The sequence below is a fragment of the Bufo gargarizans genome, chromosome 8 (assembly GCF_014858855.1).
Source record: "Bufo gargarizans isolate SCDJY-AF-19 chromosome 8, ASM1485885v1, whole genome shotgun sequence".
In the NCBI taxonomy this organism is placed as follows: domain Eukaryota; kingdom Metazoa; phylum Chordata; class Amphibia; order Anura; family Bufonidae; genus Bufo; species Bufo gargarizans.
In genome coordinates, this window is record NC_058087.1 from 178,308,575 (window position 1) to 178,330,499 (window position 21,925).

At 49.1% G+C, this 21,925-nt stretch overlaps 1 protein-coding gene across 3 annotated transcripts in view; it reads left to right on the forward strand.

Moving 5' to 3' along the window:
• Positions 1 to 889: 889 nt before the first annotated feature.
• The window catches only part of CAPN15 (calpain 15), a 34,650-nt gene continuing 13,614 nt past the window's right edge, over positions 890 to 21,925 (forward strand). For 2 of the 3 annotated variants that reach the window (XR_006391099.1, XM_044304122.1), the window contains exons 1-3: positions 9,867 to 10,552; positions 16,992 to 18,144; positions 21,238 to 21,446. Coding sequence is in view for 2 of the 3 variants with exons in the window: in XM_044304122.1 (XP_044160057.1) it covers positions 10,395 to 10,552; positions 16,992 to 18,144; positions 21,238 to 21,446 (1,520 nt within the window). In the remaining variant the exon portion in view is untranslated. Of the gene's footprint in view, positions 959 to 9,866; positions 10,553 to 16,991; positions 18,145 to 21,237; positions 21,447 to 21,925 lie in introns of those variants that run through there. The other variant, XM_044304123.1, reaches the window with a different exon arrangement.

A 21,925-nucleotide genomic window follows, 5' to 3' on the forward strand; every position in this document is an offset into this window, starting at 1 on the left:
ATTTTTTTCCTTATAGTTTTTCAGTGCTTCCGTGCTCCCCTCCTGTTTTAGTGATTTATATACTTTCTTTTTGTCATTTATTGCTTTCTTTACAGTTCTGTTTATCCACATTGGTTTCTTTTTGTTCCTTAACCTTTCATTCCCATACGGTATGTACCTTTCACATGAGATTTTAGGATGCTTTTAAAGATATCCCATTTTGTGGCTGTATTTTTATTTTTGAGGACTTTGTCCCAGTTAGTTCGGCCTATGGCCTCTCTTAGTTGGCTAAATTTAGCTTTTTTGAAGTTTGGTATTTTTGTTCCTCCCGGAAGAAATGCTCTTTTGAATGATAATTGGAAGGTTATTACTTTATGGTCACTATTTCCCAGGTGTCCCCCAACCTGCATACCACCCAACATTGGCGCAGCACACACACCCAATGACAGAAGGGCTGGAGAGTATGCCTGGACATCCCCTTTAAGTTTCAAGTTGTATAAATCCTGGTGCAGTTACCCCTTTGCAGCTTTCACTTTTGCAGTGTTGGTTGCTGTGGTTTATCCTATGTAGTAACAGCCAATTGGATTCAGAAGTGTAGGGAAGCTTGGTGACTACTGTAAAGGCGACCATATTGGATCTCACCAAGCTTTCCAGGGAACAGATAGGAAATAGCTGAATTGAGTCTTTCACTACATAGGACTTGTTTCTTAAAGCCATAAAATGTGTTATATGAACTCATAGAGGCCGAGCTGTCAGGCTACTCGGGCAGATGGTGCAGCCGCCCGAGGGTCCCAGGGTGGTAGAACCTCAGCGCGGTGGCTGCCGGGATTTGTAGTTCGCAGTGCGCACAGGGCGGCGCTTGCGTCATTCGGCCAGCGGGTGGAGCTGCTGAGCTGCGGAGACCCGGAAATAGAGCAGAGGAAGGAAACCGGGTGAGAAGGAACCGGCAGCGATCGGACCGGTCCTGGGAGTCCTCAAGGTATGTGACATATGAGGATCACATTACTGCTGGATGGGTCATTTATCAGTGCAGATGTCAGCGGAGCTCACCCCGGGTTATAGTGGTGACTGTGACTTCACCTTATAGCCCCCTGAATGGAGGATCCCCATCATCTCACACTTCCTGAATGGAGGACCCCCATCATCTCACACCCTCTGAATGGAGGACCCCTATCATCTCACACCCTCTGAATGGAGGACCCCCATCATCTCACACCTCCTGTATGGAGGAGCCCCATCATCTGACACCCCCTGAATGGAGGAGCCCCATCATCTGACACCCCCTGAATGGAGGAGCCCCATCATCTGACACCCCCTCAATGGAGATCGCCCCATCATCTGACACCGCCTGAATGGAGGAATCCCATCATCTGACACCCCCTGAATAGAGGAGCCCCATCATCTCACCCCCCCTGAATTGAGAAGCCCCATCATCTCACCCCCCCTGAATGGAGGAGCCCCATCATCTGACACCCCTTGAATGCAAAACACCCAATCATCTAACAGCCTCTGAATTGAGGACCCCCATCATCTCAAAGCCTCTGAATGCGGGACCCCCTTCCTCCATCGTCTCACACCTAAATGCAAGACACCCTGTCATCTTCCACCCATTGAATGCAAGACATCCCATCATCTCCCACCCTCCCATTGAATGCAGGATACCCCGTCATCTCCCACCCCCTGAATTTAAGAAGCCCCATCTCCCACCCCCCCGAATGCAGGACACACCGTCATCTCCCACCCCCCCGAATGCAGGACACACCGTCATCTCCCACCCCCCGAATGCAGGACACACCGTCATCTCCCACCCCCCCGAATGCAGGACACACCGTCATCTCCCACCCCCCCGAATGCAGGACACACCGTCATCTCCCACCCCCCCGAATGCAGGACACACAGTCATCTCCCACCCCCCCGAATGCAGGACACACAGTCATCTCCCACCCCCCGAATGCAGGACACACAGTCATCTCCCACCCCCCCGAATGCAGGACACAGTCATCTCCCCCCCCCCCCCGAATGCAGGACACACAGTCATCTCCCACCCCCCGAATGCAGGACACACAGTCATCTCCCACCCCCCGAATGCAGGACACAGTCATCTCCCACCCCCCGAATGCAGGACACACAGTCATCTCCCACCCCCCGAATGCAGGACACACAGTCATCTCCCACCCCCCGAATGCAGGACACACAGTCATCTCCCACCCCCCCGAATGCAGGACACAGTCATCTCCCACCCCCCCTGAATGCAGGACACACAGTCATCTCCCACCCCCCGAATGCAGGACACACAGTCATCTCCCCCCCCCCCCCCCCCGAATGCAGGACACAGTCATCTCCTCCCCCCCCCAATGCAGGACACACAGTCATCTCCTCCCCCCCCCAATGCAGGACACACAGTCATCTCCTCCCCCCCCGAATGCAGGACACACAGTCATCTCCCACCCCTTGAATGCAGGACACCCCCTCACCCTTTTAATGCAGTCCTGTGTGCCTATACCGCTCTGTTGGGTGACGCCCGCTGGTGTATTATGGACCCTTTTATGGGTAATGTTATCCATTAAACCCTTTGCTGAAGCTGGGCTCCGATCCAGAAGGAAAGCAGTGGACACAGAAGTGCTGACCCGGGGTGGTAGACCCCCTGACCCTGTTCTCCTGACCCCGCGCGCTGTCTCGCCATCATCCTGCACATCAGTTTTACTTTATCGGAGGATGTGCAGTGGTTATCAGCGGGTCACAGGGCGTCAGTGGGCGTGCCCTGCACGTTATCTTGTTTTTACCAGCGCCCTGCTCCATTTCTGGTCATCACGACTCATCTGTATGTGAGTTTTATGTATTTATATTATATGTATATTTAATATAAGACCTGGTCAAAGGGCGTCCGGCCGCTGATGTTCCCACCGTTTTGCTGAGGTAGTTGCTGCTGGCCGCTTATGTGCCCGGCGGTGGCCACTGCAGGGGAAATGTAGTATTACATGCTGTCCACTCCTGAAAAGGTCTTACCAAGTGGGGGCCGCTGGTTGTAGCAGCTCTTCCTAATAGTGTTGGGAACCACCTCTATGACGTCTATATGATCCAATAAACCATTGGAAAGTTCCAGTATGACTGCACACCGCCACTCCACGGTCCAGGAAGCTGAGATATGGGGAGTTGCTTGGCCATGTCCTCCCACTGGAGATCCAGCAGTTACTGGTAGTGACCCTCGGTTCTCCAGAGGGCCCTCGGCTTCCAGGACCCTGTGAGTGTGACACAGCGGGCGGGAGGATATCGGAACGCGGTGTGTCCAGCTTTAAACAGGCAACGTCGGGAGCAGACTGTCCATAGACTCTACAGGGAAACTTCCTGGTGGGGGCCGCCTGAGCCGTCCTCGTGACCACCATCCGGGTACATAAAGATCTGAGCATTAATTAATGTAGGATTATCAGTCACCTATGCACCCGGTGGGCAGAGGAAATTGTCCACCTGAATTCAGTTGTATTGCCGTCCTCAGGACGATGATACAGTTTCATACTGTGGTTTGGGTGACAGTATTTTGTACTGCACTGTGGTATTTGGTTCTCCTGGGACGGTATTTTGTGCTGCACTATGGAATCTGGTTCTGCTGGGGCGGTACTTTGTGCTGCAGTGTGGTATCTGGTTCTGCTGGGGCGGTATTTTGTGCTGCACTGTGGTATCTGGTTCTGCTGGGGCGGTATTCTGTGGTATCTGGTTCTGCTGGGGCGGTATTTTGTGCTGCACTGTGGTATCTGGTTCTGCTGGGGCGGTATTTTGTGCTGCACTGTGGTATCTGGTTCTGCTGGGGCGGCATTTTGTGCTGCACTGTGGTATCTGGTTCTGCTGGGGCGGCATTTTGTGCTGCACTGTGGTATCTGGTTCTGCTGGGGCGGCATTTTGTGCTGCACTGTGGTATCTGGTTCTGCTGGGGCGGTATTTTGTGCTGCATTACAGTATTGCTGGCCCCGCCTTCTGTCAGTTAGGACCCACCAACAACATGGGGCCACTTTTAGATTTATTTTTTTCTCCAGGGCCACTTTATGTTCCCCATCCGCCCCTAGGCAGAGTGAGTTCTCTCTGAGTCGCTCCTGACACATGATCTGTCAGCCCTCAGGCCGTGTCTGTGTGAGAAGTGATGGAGCGAGCAGTGCACCCTGTACTCCGGTAGTAATGGCTGCCGCATTATCAGATATTCTGGATGACTGGACTGTCATGTAAAAGGATATAAAATAAATTATAGAGCTGAGATACGTTCCGGTGAATGAGCCTGACGGAGGGAGGTGCGGACAGGTGACCATTGTTATTGGAGGGAAAATCCTTTTAAGGATGAAGATTTCCTTAAAGGGGTTGTCCAGGATTTTATTGAGGATAGGCTATCAATATCTGATCGGTGGTGGTCCGATATCCCCCACCCCCACCGATCTGTTATAGTAGCTTTAGAACTACAGCTCCATCCATTGTGTAGTGGACAGAGCTGGTACTGCAGCGCTGCCACCATTCACTTCAGTGGTGACCAGCTCCAGCCACTACGCAGTGGACGGAGCTGTCCTTCTGGAGCTACTGCACAATAACAGATCGGCGAGGGGTGTGGGATCTTGGACCACCACCAATCAAATATTCAGTAAAATCCTGGACAACCCCTTTAAGAGGTTAAAGACTAAGTACACCTTCGAGGGGGATATATATATATATATATATATATATATATATATATATATATATATATATATATATATATATATATATATATATATATATATAATTTTTTTATGATCGAATTTTACTCATTTTGGGCTAAAAATAATTTTTCCAATTGGTCTTTATTAAAATGTTCAACTGTTTCTGAGTTACAGGGGTTAAAAATCAGTCTGTTTGCAAGCCGTCAGTTTGTCTTCTTTAATTCCACTCCTCTGACAGCTCATGTGTAGCTCTTTTGTCTGATCTCCTGACCTTATAAACACTTATTTTAGCCGTAGTCTTAGGCTACTTTCACACTAGCGTTCGGGCGGATCCGTTCTGAACGGATCCGCTCATAATAATGCAGACGGAGGCTCCGTTCAGAACGGATCCGTCTGCATTATATTAGCAAAAAAAAGCTAAGTGTGAAAATAGCCTGGGACGGATCCGTCCAGACTTTCAATGTAAAGTCAATGGGGGACGGATCCGCTTGAAGATTGAGCCACATTGTGGCATCTTCAAACGGATCCGTCCCCATTGACTTACATTGAAAGTCTGGACGGATCCGCACGGATCCGCACGCCTCCGAACGGCCAGGCGGACACCCGAACGCTGCAAGCAGCGTTCAGCTGTCCGCCTGTCCGTGCGGAGGCGAGCGGAGCGGAGGCTGAACGCCGCCAGACTGATGCAGTCTGAGCGGATCCGCCTCCATTCAGACTGCATCAGGGCTGGACGGCTGCGTTCGGGTCCGCTCGTGAGCTCCTTCAAACGGAGCTCACGAACGGAAACCCGAACGCTAGTGTGAAAGTAGCCTTAGCAGTTTATTAAGAATTGAGCTATAATAAGTGATTATGAGATCAGGAGATAAGAACTACACATGAGCCATCAGATGACGGGATTAAACGGCAAGTGATGGCTTGCAAACAGACTGATTTTTAACCCTTGCAGCTCAGAAAGGGCTGAACGTTTTAATAAAGGATTGAAAAATTGTTTAGCCCAAAATATGCAATCTTAAAAAAAAGATTGCCCCCAAAAGTTTAGAGCCTTTAAAGCGAGATGCCCAACAGAGGGTTGTCCTGACAGTAAATATCACATTGATTTTTTAGATCATAAAAATGATCAATTATTTACATGCATTAAAAACCGTTCCATTGACCTTTACGTCCATAGTTTGGCGCCACCTGGTGTTCAAAGTGTATATCAACGTGTACATCCACCTGATGAGCCAAGTGCTGGTGGACAAGGACCCTCATTCACTCTCCCCACGGCCAGTTCTCTGTAAGAAAGGACTATATTGTCAGCTGCCAGAGGGGGAAGGAGACTGATTCTGTTCAGAGCCCACCCTTGGAAGCACCAGTTGTGGGGGGGATAGCAACTCGTGAATACGCCAGACTCTTCTCTGATGATTTCATACAGTGCAGGGAAATTTTAGAAGCCTGTTGTGGAGGAACATGTGCAGTACTTGGCTTATTACGCCCTGCTGGTCACACAGACGGGTGATTTTCACGCCCGACCCTTAGTTGATGGAGATGGTGATGGCAGCGGGAGATGAATGCATTGATGTTGTTGCAGGCAGTGACCTGATGTAAGCACGGGAAGTTAAACGCCACAGATCATAGAATGGACAGGGTTTTCTTGCAGCACAGAGTGTTTCAGCAAACCCATCTTGTTTGCATTGTACAGATAGCATAGTCCGAATAGAGCCTGTCTAGGCGATGGGGGTTCCTTTTAATGGCATTTATTGCTCGACTCCACCTCGCTCCTTACAGTAAAACTGCTATTTCGAGGCACAGAAGAGTCTTCCGCAGCTATTTCTAGATCGCAGTTGCTGGTAATTGTAGCCGCCGGCGTAGACTTGTAGGGTCACCGGGTGCAGGGAGTCCCCCGTCTCATCTCGAGCCCCAGACAGTTTGGATTATAGATGACTAAAAGGAATGCACGATGCAAAACGTGCAGGAGTGAGGGGGCGGAGCATGACACTGGGATCCACTCCTCAGAGGCTGCTCACACTTGACATGGACACTGTGTCTGCTTCTCACTGTTTTCAATGGGAGGCAGCGAAGAAGATCGCTGGAGGGCGGTTTAAAGCCACGACCACTCCAAGAAGGGACGCGTCCCTTCTCAGCATGGTGGCTGTCAACAACCACATCAAAATCCGCCATGTGAATGGCCCCTTAGTGTTGTCATGCTCCGCCTCCTTGTTCTATACAAGGCATAACCCCTATAAAAAGGGGTTCCTAGTCTCGGAGATCCCCTTTAAAGAACCTGATCCTTGGAAATGCAAGCAAATGACTTGTCCGCCTCATCAGGGCATGTTGGGAGTTGTAGCCACCGATTGGGGAACACTATTTTCAGCATTTGTAGAAATATCTGTTTCCGGGAAAGCTGGGTGACAACCAGTACAGCAGACATGATAACGTTATCAAAAAGTAGCGTGGCAAAATCGGCACGGAAGAGACTCGTTGAATGGGGTCGATCCTCCTGCGGATGCGCAGCACATCGGCAGCGGTCACCCAGCTTTCCTGGAAGCAGATATAATTTTCTTCCATTATATCCAGTTCCTAGACCACAGGAGGGGAAATCTGCGCGCTTTGATCCTTCCAAATTCTCACAGTGCTTTCCTCGTCACGCGATGATCACTCCGCACATTTCACGGGTTTTTATCTCCTGCTCCCCAGCGCCCACACCTCCCACGTTCCCGACTCTTATGGTATTCCACGTGATATTGCTAGAAACAAACGTGGAATTAGAAGACTTTCCGGATTATTGGGATGCCGAATAAAGGAATATATTCAGTATTATATTGGACGGTCCATAACTGCTGGTAAACTACAAAATGCACAGCTCGGTTGCTGCAGAACCTCCTTTTTTTTTTTTTTTTTTTTTTTCTTCTCCTTTTCTTCCGGGGGGGGGGGGGGGGGGGGATCGGAGGGTCAGGAGTGACAGGGAGCTCCCTTCTACTGGTGCCCAGCGTAGATACAAAATATAACATTCAGCCTGCCTGCAGTCACCACTAGAGGGAGCTCCCTGCACGCTATGTTATTCTTGAATTCCATGTACAGAAATATGCAGAGAGCTCCCTCTAGTGGTGACTGCAGGCAGCCTGTATGTTCTATTTTATATCCTAGATGTACCCATTTGAGGCGCTGAACGGCGGTACGTGTTATTTAAAAGTTGTCCTCCAACCTCTAAAGACGTCCTTCCAGTTTTAAGCACCTGGATTGCACCCACAGCTGGCTTTACTGATCCTTTATTTAGTCGCCTGGCACCGCTTATCTCACGGGAAATAAAAGTTCAACCAAGACCCTCATCATCAGACCCTCTGACATACACCCCATGTCGATGACTCCAAATTTGGAAGTATCCCAAACAAAAGGGATAATAATTTAAAGTGGCGTGCAGCAGGGTGTGACAAAAGTGTATCTTTTTTTTTTTTTTTCAGAAAACAGCGCCACTCTGGTCCATAGGCTGCTTCTGGTATTGCACTATCCACTTCAATGAGATTGAGCTGCAGTACCAGACACAGCCAGTAGAGAAGGGTGGCACATCTCGCACAAATTCAGATGCCCAAGTTGGCATTTTGTACGTGCTTCCATATTATTTTTCTAGTGCTACGTGTTTTTTTATTGCTCTGCATTAATCTGTATGTACGAGGTGCATCGGCTGCAGACCCAGAACGCGCAGCGTCATTACCCAGGGAGCCGTAACCTCTCCTCCAGCCGTGCCAGCTCCTGCCTTCTGCCAGGGTAATGCTCTCCGCGCTCATCCTGCCTGTGCTGGCATTTCCCTCTTACATGGCATTAAAGCGTGTCACTGCTTCAGTTTCTATATCCTAGGTCTGCCCTGGGCATTCTCACTCCGTAGGATGGGTGCTGTAATCTGCATGCGGGTGCCTTGGCACCTCGGAACATTTGGAGGAGCCGGTGCTGCAGGTAGTTGTAGTTTGTAATCATTCTAGCTAGCACATCCGCAATATCCAGTCCCCATAGCTCTGTGTGCTTTTATTGTGTAAAAAAAAAAAGGTTTGATACATATGCAAATTAACCTGAAACGAGTCCTGTCCCTGACTCATCTCACATACAGGACTCATCTCAGGTTAATTTGCATATGTATCAAATAGTTATTTTTTTTACACAATAAAAGCACACAGAGCTATGGGGACTGGATATTGCGGATGTGCTAGCGGCCATCTAGCAACCCATGTCCTCAGCTCTATACACAAAATCCTGGTGACAGGTTCCCTTTAAAGGGTTGTGCTCTTCCACAAACGGCTCCACACCTGTCCACAGGTTGTGTCTGGTACTGCAGCCCCGCTCCATTGCAGTGAATGAATCAGCCCGTGGAGCGTTGTGGGCAAGTTCCTCAACAACTCCTTTAAGACCGCTGCTGGGCATCTAGTTTAACCCCTTATGGTCCTCTTGTCATTATGGGTGAACGCGATTCATGATGATGTGTGGATACAGCTACAGGCTTTAAAGGGAGTGTTCCCCCTACTGTGTATCCGCTCGTAGATCCCTGATTATTGGCATTTATTAACGGGAATGTTTTGTACCTACTGTGTACACATGAAAGAGTTTTCCAGCACACCCCATAGACTGAAATGGAGCATGCTGTGCACATGCAAGACCTGCCCTGCATTCCCGTTCTGCATAATGGGGGTCTCAATGATGGGAACTTTCCCTCTCTGCATCAGCCACCACTAGATGGAGCTGTGACGCATACTGCCTACTTTGAGCTCAATGTATAGTAGCTCCCCCTAGTGGTGACAGAATATATAATGGAATGATGCAATGATCACTTAGGGGCTACTGAGTGACCACAATGATGCAGTGATGCCCCCTGGTGGCTTTGCCATTGAGTATACACTGTAAATGACCTGTAGACAGATTTCCCACCCAATCCAGGGGTAAGACGGCCGACTGGTCACTGCAAACTGTCCCACCTTTCTGCATGAGTTCAAAGCGGGCGCTTGTTTTTCCACCCTGACTGTTGAGCATTTTGGCCAGCGGAGCTTTGAACATATAGTAGTTGTACCTGCTCATCCTGAGCTTCCTGTTTCATGAACAGAATGTGAGGATTTCAGTGAATGCTGACAGGCAAAAGAGGTCTTAGAGGCATGTGACTGCATAGGTGTCATGCTATGGCAGGATATCAAGAGGTCACAAAAAAAGACCGGGGGGGTAAATAGAGGTAGCTTTAATGTTAGGATACACATGGGTGCCAAGTATGTACGTTCCGGAAATGAGCGCCGCTCCCTGCAGTCCTCCTGCCCGTCGCTGGCATGTACGGGCACATTTTACAGTTGCTTAATGGCACTTTTTATAGACGGCTCCGCGGCCGATGATCTTCCATGTGCGTTTTTTTATTTTTTATTATTATTAGATTACACGTATGACGTTGCAGTGTTTCATGCGCAGTAATTACATGTGAATGCTGACGGACGAGTTCCGAAGTCTTTCCGTCCCGTCACCCGGTAATAACGTGGAGGGCATGCCTTCAATCAGTGTCACGCTCTCACCTGCCGACGCCTTCCTCGCCACAGTCCCTGGAGTCCTTTCTCACTTCCCCCTTCCTCCTTAAAGGTGATTCCTCCCGCCTGGTGCCCTCCTCCCTCCCTGACAGCTGTGCCCTCCCCGTCTTAGCTCTCGCACACTCTCGCTCTGATGCCCTCTAACACCCCCTGGCACTCGCTACTCAGCTGTCTCGGATCTAGCCCGGGATAAGTTGTATCACATTGAGACATGGGGAGCTCGGCATCTTCCCTGGCAGCGGAGGGCGAGTCGCACCCAGGCACCATGGGCACGGCGTACCCTGGAATCAGCCAGCTGGGCTGGCATAGAAGCGGACTCCTGGGGTCTGTACAGCAGGGCACAGTCGTTCCAACGTACAGGACACACAGGTGAGCGGGCACGTCTTCTCTTCATTTGGTAGTTTATCATAAGCAATGTGTAAATTGTTGGTTGTATGTGCCATGGGAGCTTGGCATGGGTGTTAATGACTGATTGTAACGGGAGAGACTGGCACATCTGCCTGTCCGTGGGTGCAGTTTGCTATTAAATATCTGCTCTCTAGAGCCACACATTTTTAAATTACACATGCAAATGGGGTATTATGGGCATTAGGAGCATTAACTCCCCCCGATCAGGGGTGACTGGCACTTTAGGTGCCCCCAGTAGGTATTGCCAATGCGAATAATGGTTGTGATATATGGGTATGGCTAGCTTCAATCTGCCCATAGACCTGACCTTGTTGGCATTTGAACCCGTTTATCTTGGCCCTAAGATCTATGGGGGTGCCATCCTTTTCAATCTGACCATACTGAAGAGATGATGCCAGGCGAACCCGTGAGGGGGCAGTGATCTTATTAGTAGGTGTGGGGGGGGGGTCCCTGGATGGCTGATGCTGGGGAAAAATAACAGAGAGCTGGTAATGGTGGATGTCAAGCCAAGTGTGCATGTGGATGGTGGCAGCGGGAGAATGAGCCTTTGGCCACCAGTGATTTCATGGGCATGTCCAGTGTAAAGGTGGCCGTACACATTACCAACAGATTTTAAAGTATATACTGCCCCCCAATGTCCAGGAGGAGAGAAGGATGGGCATGTTGGATTACTGCATGCCCGATCCTGTTGTTCTAAAGGAAGATAAGCCACTGCCGGAGATGTCTGATAGGGTTTTATTCCCTATGGTGATCCGAGCATGCATGTCTCAGGAGCGACACCATTGGGAGTTGTAGTTTTGCAGAGAGGCAATGGTAATCAGAGAGTCACTGCCCAGTGTTAACCCTTCCCACTCCCGTCCTCCCTGTAAGGCCAAGTTTACACTTCAGTTACTCGGTCAGTTATTTCCATCCGTTATTGTAGAGTGACGCCTTCTCAGAGATCGGGTATAATGGAGCGATCTGCACCTGTTCTGTGTTTTTTTTCACCTGCAATAACTGATGGAAATAACTGACCAAATAACTGAAGTGTGAACTTGGCCTAATCTGATTATTCTGAGCCGCGCAAATGCTTACGTTAGGAGAAAGTTGCACTAAGCCATGACACATGGGATGAGCAGGTGCACACTCCGCAGGGACTTCGTGTCACTTCCTAGTTGTGGTTGTGCCATCTTCTCTCGCTGCAATATCGCTTAAATAGTAATAACGAGTCCTCATCATCGTAAGGAACTGACGTGCCTGATTTAGTCGTTTCTTGCATTCCCCATGAAATTACAATGCTTGGTTGCGTTTTTTCTTTGAAGGATGCACCATTCCTCTGTTATTCCTCCTGGAAATGGAAAATAAATGGATTTCCTCACCATTTAGTGCGTAAGGGAAAAACAGAATGGTAATAGCCATTCTACATTTCCAGGAGGAATAAATGGGCACATTCCGGAAGGAAATAGGCTTCAGAAAGTTTTTTTGAATAGCTGACACTTTTTAGCAATGACGACTCAAGGACTGGTCATCAGTTCATTAGGTTTCATGATGGAGGCACGGAGTACCTTGTGCCTCGGTGATGATGTCACTGTTATTGAGCTTCCTCCTGTATACTGATGCAATGCCCTTCACCCCGAGAACCGCTGACTCTCACAGTTCTCCCGATCCAGCAGAGATGATCCGTCCTGAGGTATCGCACACACGGGTCGTCTTCCTCGGATACACAGGACTTGTGGTTGAAACATGACTCCCGGTAATTCAGGTTTGACCTTTTGGACGTTCCTCGTCTCTCCTGATTCTTAAGAAATCATAAAATCATAAAATTTGCTCTCCTTCTATTAGGGTTTGTGTGCCTTTTAAATTGACCCCGAGGGCTCACAGCTGTCATGGCGGAGACGTGCCCCTGGAGAGCGCCGCCAATTCAATTAGTTCTCTTACCCTCCCCTCACATTTGGACATACGGACAATTATAAACTTACACCAGATGGTCGCTGTGGACTTGTTAGGCTCGGACGCCACGGTTCAGGGTCTTCAAGGGGTTGTCCAGAATTTTGAGAATGGTGGTGTAATCTTAGGATCTGACACCCTGACAATCAGCTGTTACGATGTAGCACCAGAACTCCACAGCTCCGTCCATTGTGTCGTAGACGGAGCTGGTAACTGCAGTATTGTCCCCATTCACTTCAATGGGAACAATGCTGCAGTTACCAGTTCTGTCCATTACACAATGGGCGGAGCTGTGGAGTTCTGCTGTCTACTTCCTGAACCGCAGCTACACGTTAACAGCTGATCGATTGGGGTTGGCGGGTTGTTGGACCCCCACCTATCTGATATTGATGGCCTATCCTGAAGATAGCAAAATCCTAGATAGGCCCTTTAAAGGATCAGGGGCACAAACCCCAATACCGCTATAACATAACCAATTATTACCACCATACAGTGATTAAATATTACTGCCATACTGTTACTCAATAAAATGCACTATATAAAGACCCATATTACAAGAATCCCACTATACAAAGCTCAAATAATACCGCCACACCACGATCACTACATAGTATTACTGAATAAAATCCACTGATAAGACTAAGGCCTCATGCACACGACCGTTTTTTTTTAAGGTCCGCAAAAACGGGGTCCGTAGGTCCGTGATCCGTGATCGTTTTTTAGTCCATGGGTCTTCCTTGTTTTTTGGAGGATCCACGGACATGAAAAATAAAAAAAAATCTAAGTCAAGTTTGCCATTGAAATGATAGGAAAAAACGGACACGGACGCGGATCACGGACGCGGATGACAATCTTGTGTGCATCCGTGATTTTTTATGGACCCATTGAAACACGGATGCGGCTGCCAAACGGTGCATTTTCCGATTTTTCCACGGACCCATTGAAAGTCAATGGGTCCGCGAAAAGAAAACGGCACAACGGCCACGGATGCACACAACGGTCGTGTGCGTGAGGCCTAAGAATACCAGTGAAACCTCTATACAAAACTCAAACAATAACGCCACAGCAGGACAACTAAATTAATATTACCATACTGTTACTGAATAAAAAAAGCTATGCAAGGACCAAAATGATTGTAATCCCACTATACAAGGCCCAAATAATACCGCTACACCGTAATCGCTACATACATAGGGACTGATATTACCAGTGTTATTGATTAAAATTTGCACAAAGGCCCAGATTACCAATATACAGTATAACCCTAAACTTCTAGTAGGAGTAATAGAGGGATGGCACAACCTAGTCATAAGAATAGACGCTCTAGGATTGGTATTACATGGGGAATGCAAGTAGTTACTAAAACAGACATGTCACGAGGGGTCGTCAGCTGGTCTACGACCCACAAAAAATAGTGCCGCACAGGCCTGTAGGGGGCTCCCGTAATCACGTGTACACGCTGTTTCATGAGCGAACTATTTGGGAGTTGCAAAATCCAACCTGCAGCCTAATCTCAAACTCCCCTACATTAGCAATAATTCAGTTGCAAAACGGGTGATAATAGCAGTGCGTAAAATCATCATGGCGGCCGTGGTCTCCCGAGTCGTCCTGCAATTGTTTAATTCCCCTAATTGCAGGCACTGCAGTCCACACGTGGCGATTTCTCCGGAAGTAGTAATAATCTGCTGTTACATGGCGTCTCGCTGGCTGATAGATTTCCATTACACATTAAGAAGATTCTGCCAGGAAGAACAGGTCCGCATTCCCAAACTCCCCCCCCCCCAAGGGATATTAGTGTAGATAGAATATCACTTGTATTATGTCCCCTGATAATAATTCCTGCTGATAAATCTTAAAGGGGCATTAAAGTTAGAAAGAAAATCTCATACCTTTAAAATTCTCATCCCTCCCCTAAAGGGCATCTGTCAGCAGTTTTGTACCTATGACACTGGCTGACCTGTTACTCGTGCGCTTGGCAGCTGAAGGCATCTGTGTTGATCCCATGTACATATGTGCCCGCATTGCTGAGGAAAGTGATATCTTAATATATGCAAATGAGCCTCTAGGAGCAACGGGGGCGTTGCCAGTTACACCTAGAGGCTCTGCTCTCTCTGCTCCTGCCGCGCCCTCTGCACTTTGACAGGGCCAGGTGTGATGATGTTTTCACCGCCTGTCCCTGTCAATCTAAGTGCAGAGGGCCCGGCAGTTGCAGAGAGATCAGATCCTCTAGGTGTAATGACAACGCCCCCGTTGCTCCTAGAGGCTTATTTGCATATATTAAAACATAATTTTTCTCAGCAATGCGGACACATATGAACATGGAGCCAACACAGATGCCTTCAGCTACAAATCTGCTGTAGTTTCACAACACCTGGAGTGGCGGAATCCTACCTGACACCTCCACCTCGGCCTTGAGTGGCGGATCCAGCCTTCGGCCTGTGACTTGCTTGGTAGATATAATTCACCCTGTTATCCGGCTCCCAAGGAAACTGCTGTCAGCCACTTATTTTCTCTGCAGTGGCCACTACAGGGGAAATGGGGTATTACACGTGGCCGTTCAAATGAATGGCAGACAGGCCAGATCTGCTGCTGTTTGGTTAGCGGTGTTCTGCTTGAGAACCCATCTAGCTAATAGGACATGTGGACACGGGATTAAGGGGGATGAGACAATCCCTTTAATCATGTTGCAGATATCTTGTGAATATCCGCTTCCTCCTGGGAAAATTAAATTTCTCATCCTGTTTGCTCAAGTAATGTTTGCTAAATCCTGCACTGTCCACACCCAGGTTTATCTTACAGGACGACTGTTAACTTGTTGATTAAGTCCGATTAGATTAATAAATGCGTTTCCGTAGATTTAGAGCCTGTCCCGCGGTGCCAGGGCGACTGGAGAGATGTGCCACCTGAGAACTGCTGGGTCTGAGGACTCTCAAAGCTGAGCAGATAGGGATCGCCTCCGTTACCTGGAGTAAACCTGCAAAGAATGTCTGATTAAAAACAAATCTCCTATCGTTTGGCGTCGCCTGCTCCTATGTGTCTCCATGGTTACAGACTACAAACAAACCCTGTGTAGTCCCCCCCCCTGCGGTTACGCTCCTTGCCTGCCCCTTACTCCTGGCTAACACTCATTCGAGCAATAAGTAGCAGAAACTTTGACGGGAGTATGAGTATCAGACTACATAGTTTAGTTTTTTTTTGTAGTCTGTTACCATGGAGACTGCGGAATACACAAAACAGTAGGTTTTATTTTATTTTTTTATAATAAAAAAAGGGCTATTCTAAGAAAACGTCCCATTGCAGGTGCTGTATACCTTTACTCACCTTTTTTATGTCCCGCTAAGTTCCCACTGGCAGCACATCCAACTGCTGAGGCCGGCGACTGGCAGCAGCAGTTACATGGCGGCTCATGTAACTGCTGCTGCCAGTCGCCGGCCTCAGCGGTGACGTGCATGAACTTTCTTTCAAGATTGTTGGGAATACCTGAGGTCATACCCTCAGCGATCATAGTGATTGCATACCCTAGTGATATCACATCACCCCTTTAGGGTCCATTCACACGTCTGTGTGTGTTTTGCAAAACACGGACAGCGGCAATGGGCGTTCTGCATTTTGCGTTCTGCATATAGAAAATGCCTAATCTTGTCCGCAATTCCGGATCCGGGCAGCACATAGTGCGGCCCCATAGAAATGAATGGGTCCGCAATTCCGTTCCGCAAAATGCGGAACAGAATTGCGGACGTGTGAATGGCCCCTTAAGTCGCCCAGTGTATAACCCAGTGGTTAATGTGTATTTATCGCCATGTAACCTTGGAAATTCCGTATCATTGTGTACAGTCAGCGGGATTGTCACTGTCTACAAGGCCGAGGAGCCTCCTCTGTCCCTAGGCAGTGTTGGCTACTGCGTTTCAGCCCATTTATAGCTGCAATACAAGACGCAGCCCTGAACAGGAGGAGGCTGCTTTTTCTGATGAAAGAGAGCTTTTTTGTAATCTTAGACGACCCCCTTTAAAAGATACTGAGCTGCAATCCCATACGCAGCCTGGGACAAATACAGACCTTCTTTCAAAATCATCTTGGAAAACCCCATTAAAGGGGTCCTCTGAGACCAGGAACCCCCTTTTTAATATTGCTGGGTGCTCCGAGCTCCTTTCTTCTCCACTTCCGGACACCTCTGGGCCAGAAGTCGATGGCCTCATCAGTGACGTGTGCATCAGGAAGCAGGTTCTGGAAGCAGAGGAGAAGGGAGCTCGGAGCCCGGCAATATCAAATAGGTAGACTAAAAGTAGTGCTGTCAGCAGCTCGTGAGCGGGTTTATGTGCTTTTATATTGATTCCTTATCTGCTGATACGGTCCGCCATTTATTGTGCCGCTTATCTTTGTGACTGCACTTTGAGCCAGGTGAAGAAAATCTGCAACCTTTACCAAGATATTGAGTCAAATGTTAAGTCATTTTTCTTCTCTTCCTTCCTCCCAGGCTTCCAGACCCCATGGCGGCCCCATCCCCCTGTAAGGAGTGGCCGTGCTGCCGTTGCACATACCTAAATTCCATTGAGCTGCGGCATTGCTCGATGTGTGAAGCTCCTCGCAATCTACCCGATCTCAACCACATCCTAAGACTGAGCTCGACCGAACAGCATTGGTCCTGCAGCCGATGCACCTTTTCCAATCTTACTCCAACCAACCCTTCACCTCCGCCAACGGGATGCCAGCTTTGTGGGTATCTTCCTCCTCCAGCCGTTCCCAATGGTATCTTTCGTGGACCGCACGAAGAGGCGAGATCCCCCGTCCAAGAATCCGATCCGGAGGATATAACTAGTCCTACTCTCCAGTCTACAGTAAATTCAGGTTGGAGTTGTCTTCGTTGTACTCTTCATAACACTCCTGTGGCCACCTCCTGCTCGGCTTGTGGTGGACCGCGTAAATTGTCCTTGCCCAAAATACCACCGGAGGCGTTGGTAGTTCCAGAAATTCTTCCACCCCCTGCTGCTTTTCAAGGAGCCGATGAACAAGCAACAGCTCCTCTCCGTGAGCCAGACTCTCCCAGACCCTTACCGGCGCTGCCACTCTCACCGGGACCACACAATATTCCCGTTCCAAGAAGCCGAAGAGAGGTGGTGCCAGACAACCCGCTTTCTCCTCCTCCTTCCGCCCCAAGTCGTCTTCCTAAACGCTTGAGTGTCTTGGAAGAAGAGGTAACGGCAGCTGAAACTACGCCATCCTCTGTTGAGCCACAGACTCCGGACACCAGTTGGTCATGCGGAAAATGCACTTTGCGTAACCTCGGTAGTGCCAGTAGGTGTTTTGTCTGCGGAGCAGTGCGGGCAGGCGAAAGTGAGAGTTTTACACCCGCAACGGAGAGCTTGCCATCCCCATCCGGCGCAGTAGTGCTCCCCACGCCGGTTCCCCGAAGGACAGAGTGGGCCTGCCCGGCATGCACCCTCATAAATGACACTCACTGCCCACACTGCATTGCATGTCACACACCGCAGGGCTACATGGCCGAGCGGCGTAATGTGGGGGCGCGGATGCTGCGTCGCCGGGAGAGCATGAGGGCTGAAACCAGAAGGCAGACAGATGAAGGCGAGGCCAAAGAGCTTTGGGAGAACATTGTCAGCTTTTGCCGAGAGGTGAGCTTTATTATCGTCTACAACACGGGGCAAAAATGTGACTTTACCTTCCGTGAACTTTATCTCGTGTGCAAATGAAGCCGGGAGGCAGCCGTTTCTGGACGCTGTGGCTTGGGTGTACTTCCTATTTTAAACCTGTTGGCCTTCTTCCAGAAACGGCACCACCCGTGTCCACAGGCTAGTTCTAGAATTGCAGCTCAGCCGCATTCAAGTAATTGAGCTTGAGATTCGCGCAAAGAGCGGCGCCATTTCAGGAAGAAAGCAGCCATGTCTACTGGGGTACATTTTTTTAAAAATTGGTGCAAAATCAGACTTGAGGTATTGCCTTCATTTCTCCTCCTTTAAAAATGTCTTTGTACTATATCTTATTACAGAAAAACGCCTCTTTCTCCACTTATAAGCTACCTCTCCTTCCCTCTGTCTCATGAACTGATCATTCACTCTGAAAGGGGTTCTCCCGGATTTAGGTATTCATGTCATCAATATGAGATTGGCAGGGGTCTGATTCCAGGGATCCTCGCCGATCAGCTGTCTGAGGCCGCGGGACGTCACGTTCGTCATTCCTTTGGCCTAGTCGCCGCTCAGCTGAGCTGCAATACCAAGCACAGCCACTATACAATAGACGGAGCTGTGCTTCGGAAGCTGCGAGGAGGCCATGGTGCTCACTGGAGTGCTGCAGCCGCCTCAAATAGCTGACTGGCAGGGGTCCTGGGAGTCGGAGCCCCAGCGATCCCATATTGATGACCTACAGTACCCTGAGGATAGGTCATCCATATGTAAATCTCAGAGAACCCCTTTAATTCCTGCTACAATCCGCCTCAAGACAGATTATCAGCTCACTCGGGGATCAGGTTATTTGATGCTCATTAAAGAGATGGAGACAGGAGGGGGAGCTGCTTGAGGGAGACAGATGCACAGACACGGCTGCTTGCACTAGTTAGTTTTCTATCTTCCCCGAGTGCTGGATTCACAGCTACACTGCTATGTACTGCTGTATAATGTCATCCATGCTGCTGCTTCTGATGGGATGTGTAGAGATCCAGGGGAGAAGGATCTCATCTTCCTGTGCAAATATGACTGGTGCATCATAATACTGTGTCCATTATTTTCTATGAGAGTATTTTGTTTGTGCAGGTCCAAAACATAACTGTACATGGGTCCGTGCACTGAGGATGCCGTCAGCTTCATGCTATTTTTTTGACTGGAGATGTTGGGAGTGCTCTTCTGCCTGCTGTGGATATGTATTCTACATCTGTGGCTCTCCAGCCATTGAGATACTACAACTCTCAGCATGGCCAACAGTCTTAGACCCCCAAGGTAGCCCTTGTGGTATGGTGCCAGCTCTCCTCTAGTTTTAAAGCACCTAAGCCGCCCACGTGCCTAAAATTGCTGTTGGGTCAAACACTACTTTGGTTGACTGTCTTGCCGTGATTGCTGGTGGTCCTAGGAGTCTATACCCTAAATCTATGGATAGGAGATAAGTGTTGCTAATGGAAGAACCGCCTATAGGTGGCACTAGAGTTGGTATTCTTCCTTCTGGAGGAGATCCATTTTTTACCCAGGGATCATTGCTCCAAAGACCAACTAGTTTGATCTCCTTAAGTAGAATCGGTACCTTGTGAGATGATGTCAGCCATTGCCCCTATGCCTTCTGATTGTGTTAGTTGTGGGTCGCCCACATCTGTTCTGCCCTCATCTCGCCCTGAATGACCGCACAGTGTCTGCTGTGTGAGATCTTCAGCTTGGTGGAAGCGAATCCCTGGCACGGCCTGCCCTTGTTCATTGTTGCGGGCAGCGATCCTGGTAACAGTTGTTAATGTGGCCAAGTTCCAGTGAAGCCTCATCACCTGCAATGGAAGGGACTGTCAACACGGAGACCGTGAACTCGACACCAGACGCGAACATGACACCGACGGTATTCTAAAATGCCATACACTACATGACAGCAGCGTGCACACACTGACACAATGGTTTCTATTTAAAGTGCACCTTCCGTGTGACAAGTGAAGGCGGCGTAGGGGTTTAACCCTGTGAGTGCTGACACGTGAAATCTTAAGTGATCCGTCATACTCTGAGAACGTCTAATCTCCTGATCGCCCATATAATACACTGCAACACTTCAGTATGGCCTCATGCACACTCATGCAAATTGCGGATCCGCAAAACACGGATGGTGTCCGTAATTTGCGGAACGGCACGGACAGCCATTAATATAACTGCCTATTCTTGTCCGTAAAACGGACAAGAATAGGACAGGTTATATATTAATTTTTTTTGCGGATCACGGAACGGAGCAACGTGTGCTGTCCGCATCTTTTGCAGCCCCGTTGAAGTGAATGGGTCCGCACCCGAGACGCCAAAACTGCGGCTCGGATGCGGACCAAAGCAACGGCCGTGTGCATGAGGCCTAAAGCAGTGTATTACGACTGTCAGTGGAAAACAGGCTTCTGTACGGGGCAAGCCATTTTTTTGGCCAAGAATGCAACCCATGGGCACCCTGCGATGGGATGACAGAGGGAACCCCCTGCCTCTCTCCAACCATTTAGATGCCCCGTTGCTATTGACTGCAGGAAATGTTTAAGCGATGTTAGATTGTGTATACTTTATGTCTATGTTTACTTGGTTTTATACCTGGTTTCTCAGCCTTGGGCTCATGCACACGAGCGTATACCTACACAGTATACGGGTCCCGGCCGTTTGTGCACCGCAGACTGGAATGGGTTTTCAATCTGGAAGGTGCGGTGCGGAACGGAGGCATGGACCCCATGGAAGCACTACGGAGTGCTTCTGTGGGGTTTCTCTCCGTGCCTCCGCGCCGCCAAAAAGTAGTGCAGACCATCGGACCCCATTCAGCATACAGCGGGCCCGGCTGGTACACATTCGTGTGCACGAGTCCTTACCTTGGCTTCCCTCAGTCTTGCAGCTTTTCACTTTCTGTCTCCTTCCATCGATCACTGCAATCGTGGACCCAGGTGCTCCTAACCCACATTATCCGCGCTCATTGCACTCTCGGCGGATCTCCCTCTACTAACCATCTCTCGTTCTTCGCCCCCTCCTGACAATGTACTGATACTCGTCCTGTCCCCATCCCAGAACAGAGTGAATTTTGTGGATGACAGCTTTCCTCCGGGGCCTCATTCTGTCGGCTTTCCAGAGTCCAACAGCATCCAACAGAGGGTGAAACAATGGCTGCGACCGCATGAGATAAACTGCAGTATCTTCAAAGAACGCGGGGTGAAATGGTCCGTCTTTCGCACGCCGCGACCTTCCGACATACTGCAAGGGCTGCTGGGAAACTGCTGGTGAGTACATACATCATACATGTCATCATTATCATTTATCAGTGCTACTAGGGGGGTGATATATAGAGGGTGCCCACTCCGTCCTGAGCCGGTGGGACTGATGGCGATGGTGCCGCTGTTCCCATCCGCTCCAAGTGACATGCAGGTGTGAACTTTTCAAGCCCTTTCTCATTTGTGGTCTTGTAGTGAGGAAGAACAGGAGATTTGGGACCCCCATTCTAGCGATCAATGGGGGTCTCATCAGCGGAGCCCTCAGCATCCGATGTTTATCACCCATCATGCGGATAGGTGAAAAATTTCTAGGTATGAACCTACCGGAGATGACCATTTCCAATGGCTGCAATACAAGACACAGCCCATGGTGGCGCTGTGTATGAGAAAAAAAACTGATATATTTTCTAATATTATTAACCCCCTTTGGAAAATCTGATAAATGGCACCTTGCCGGTCTTGAGAGTGCCAGATAATCAGGGTTACAG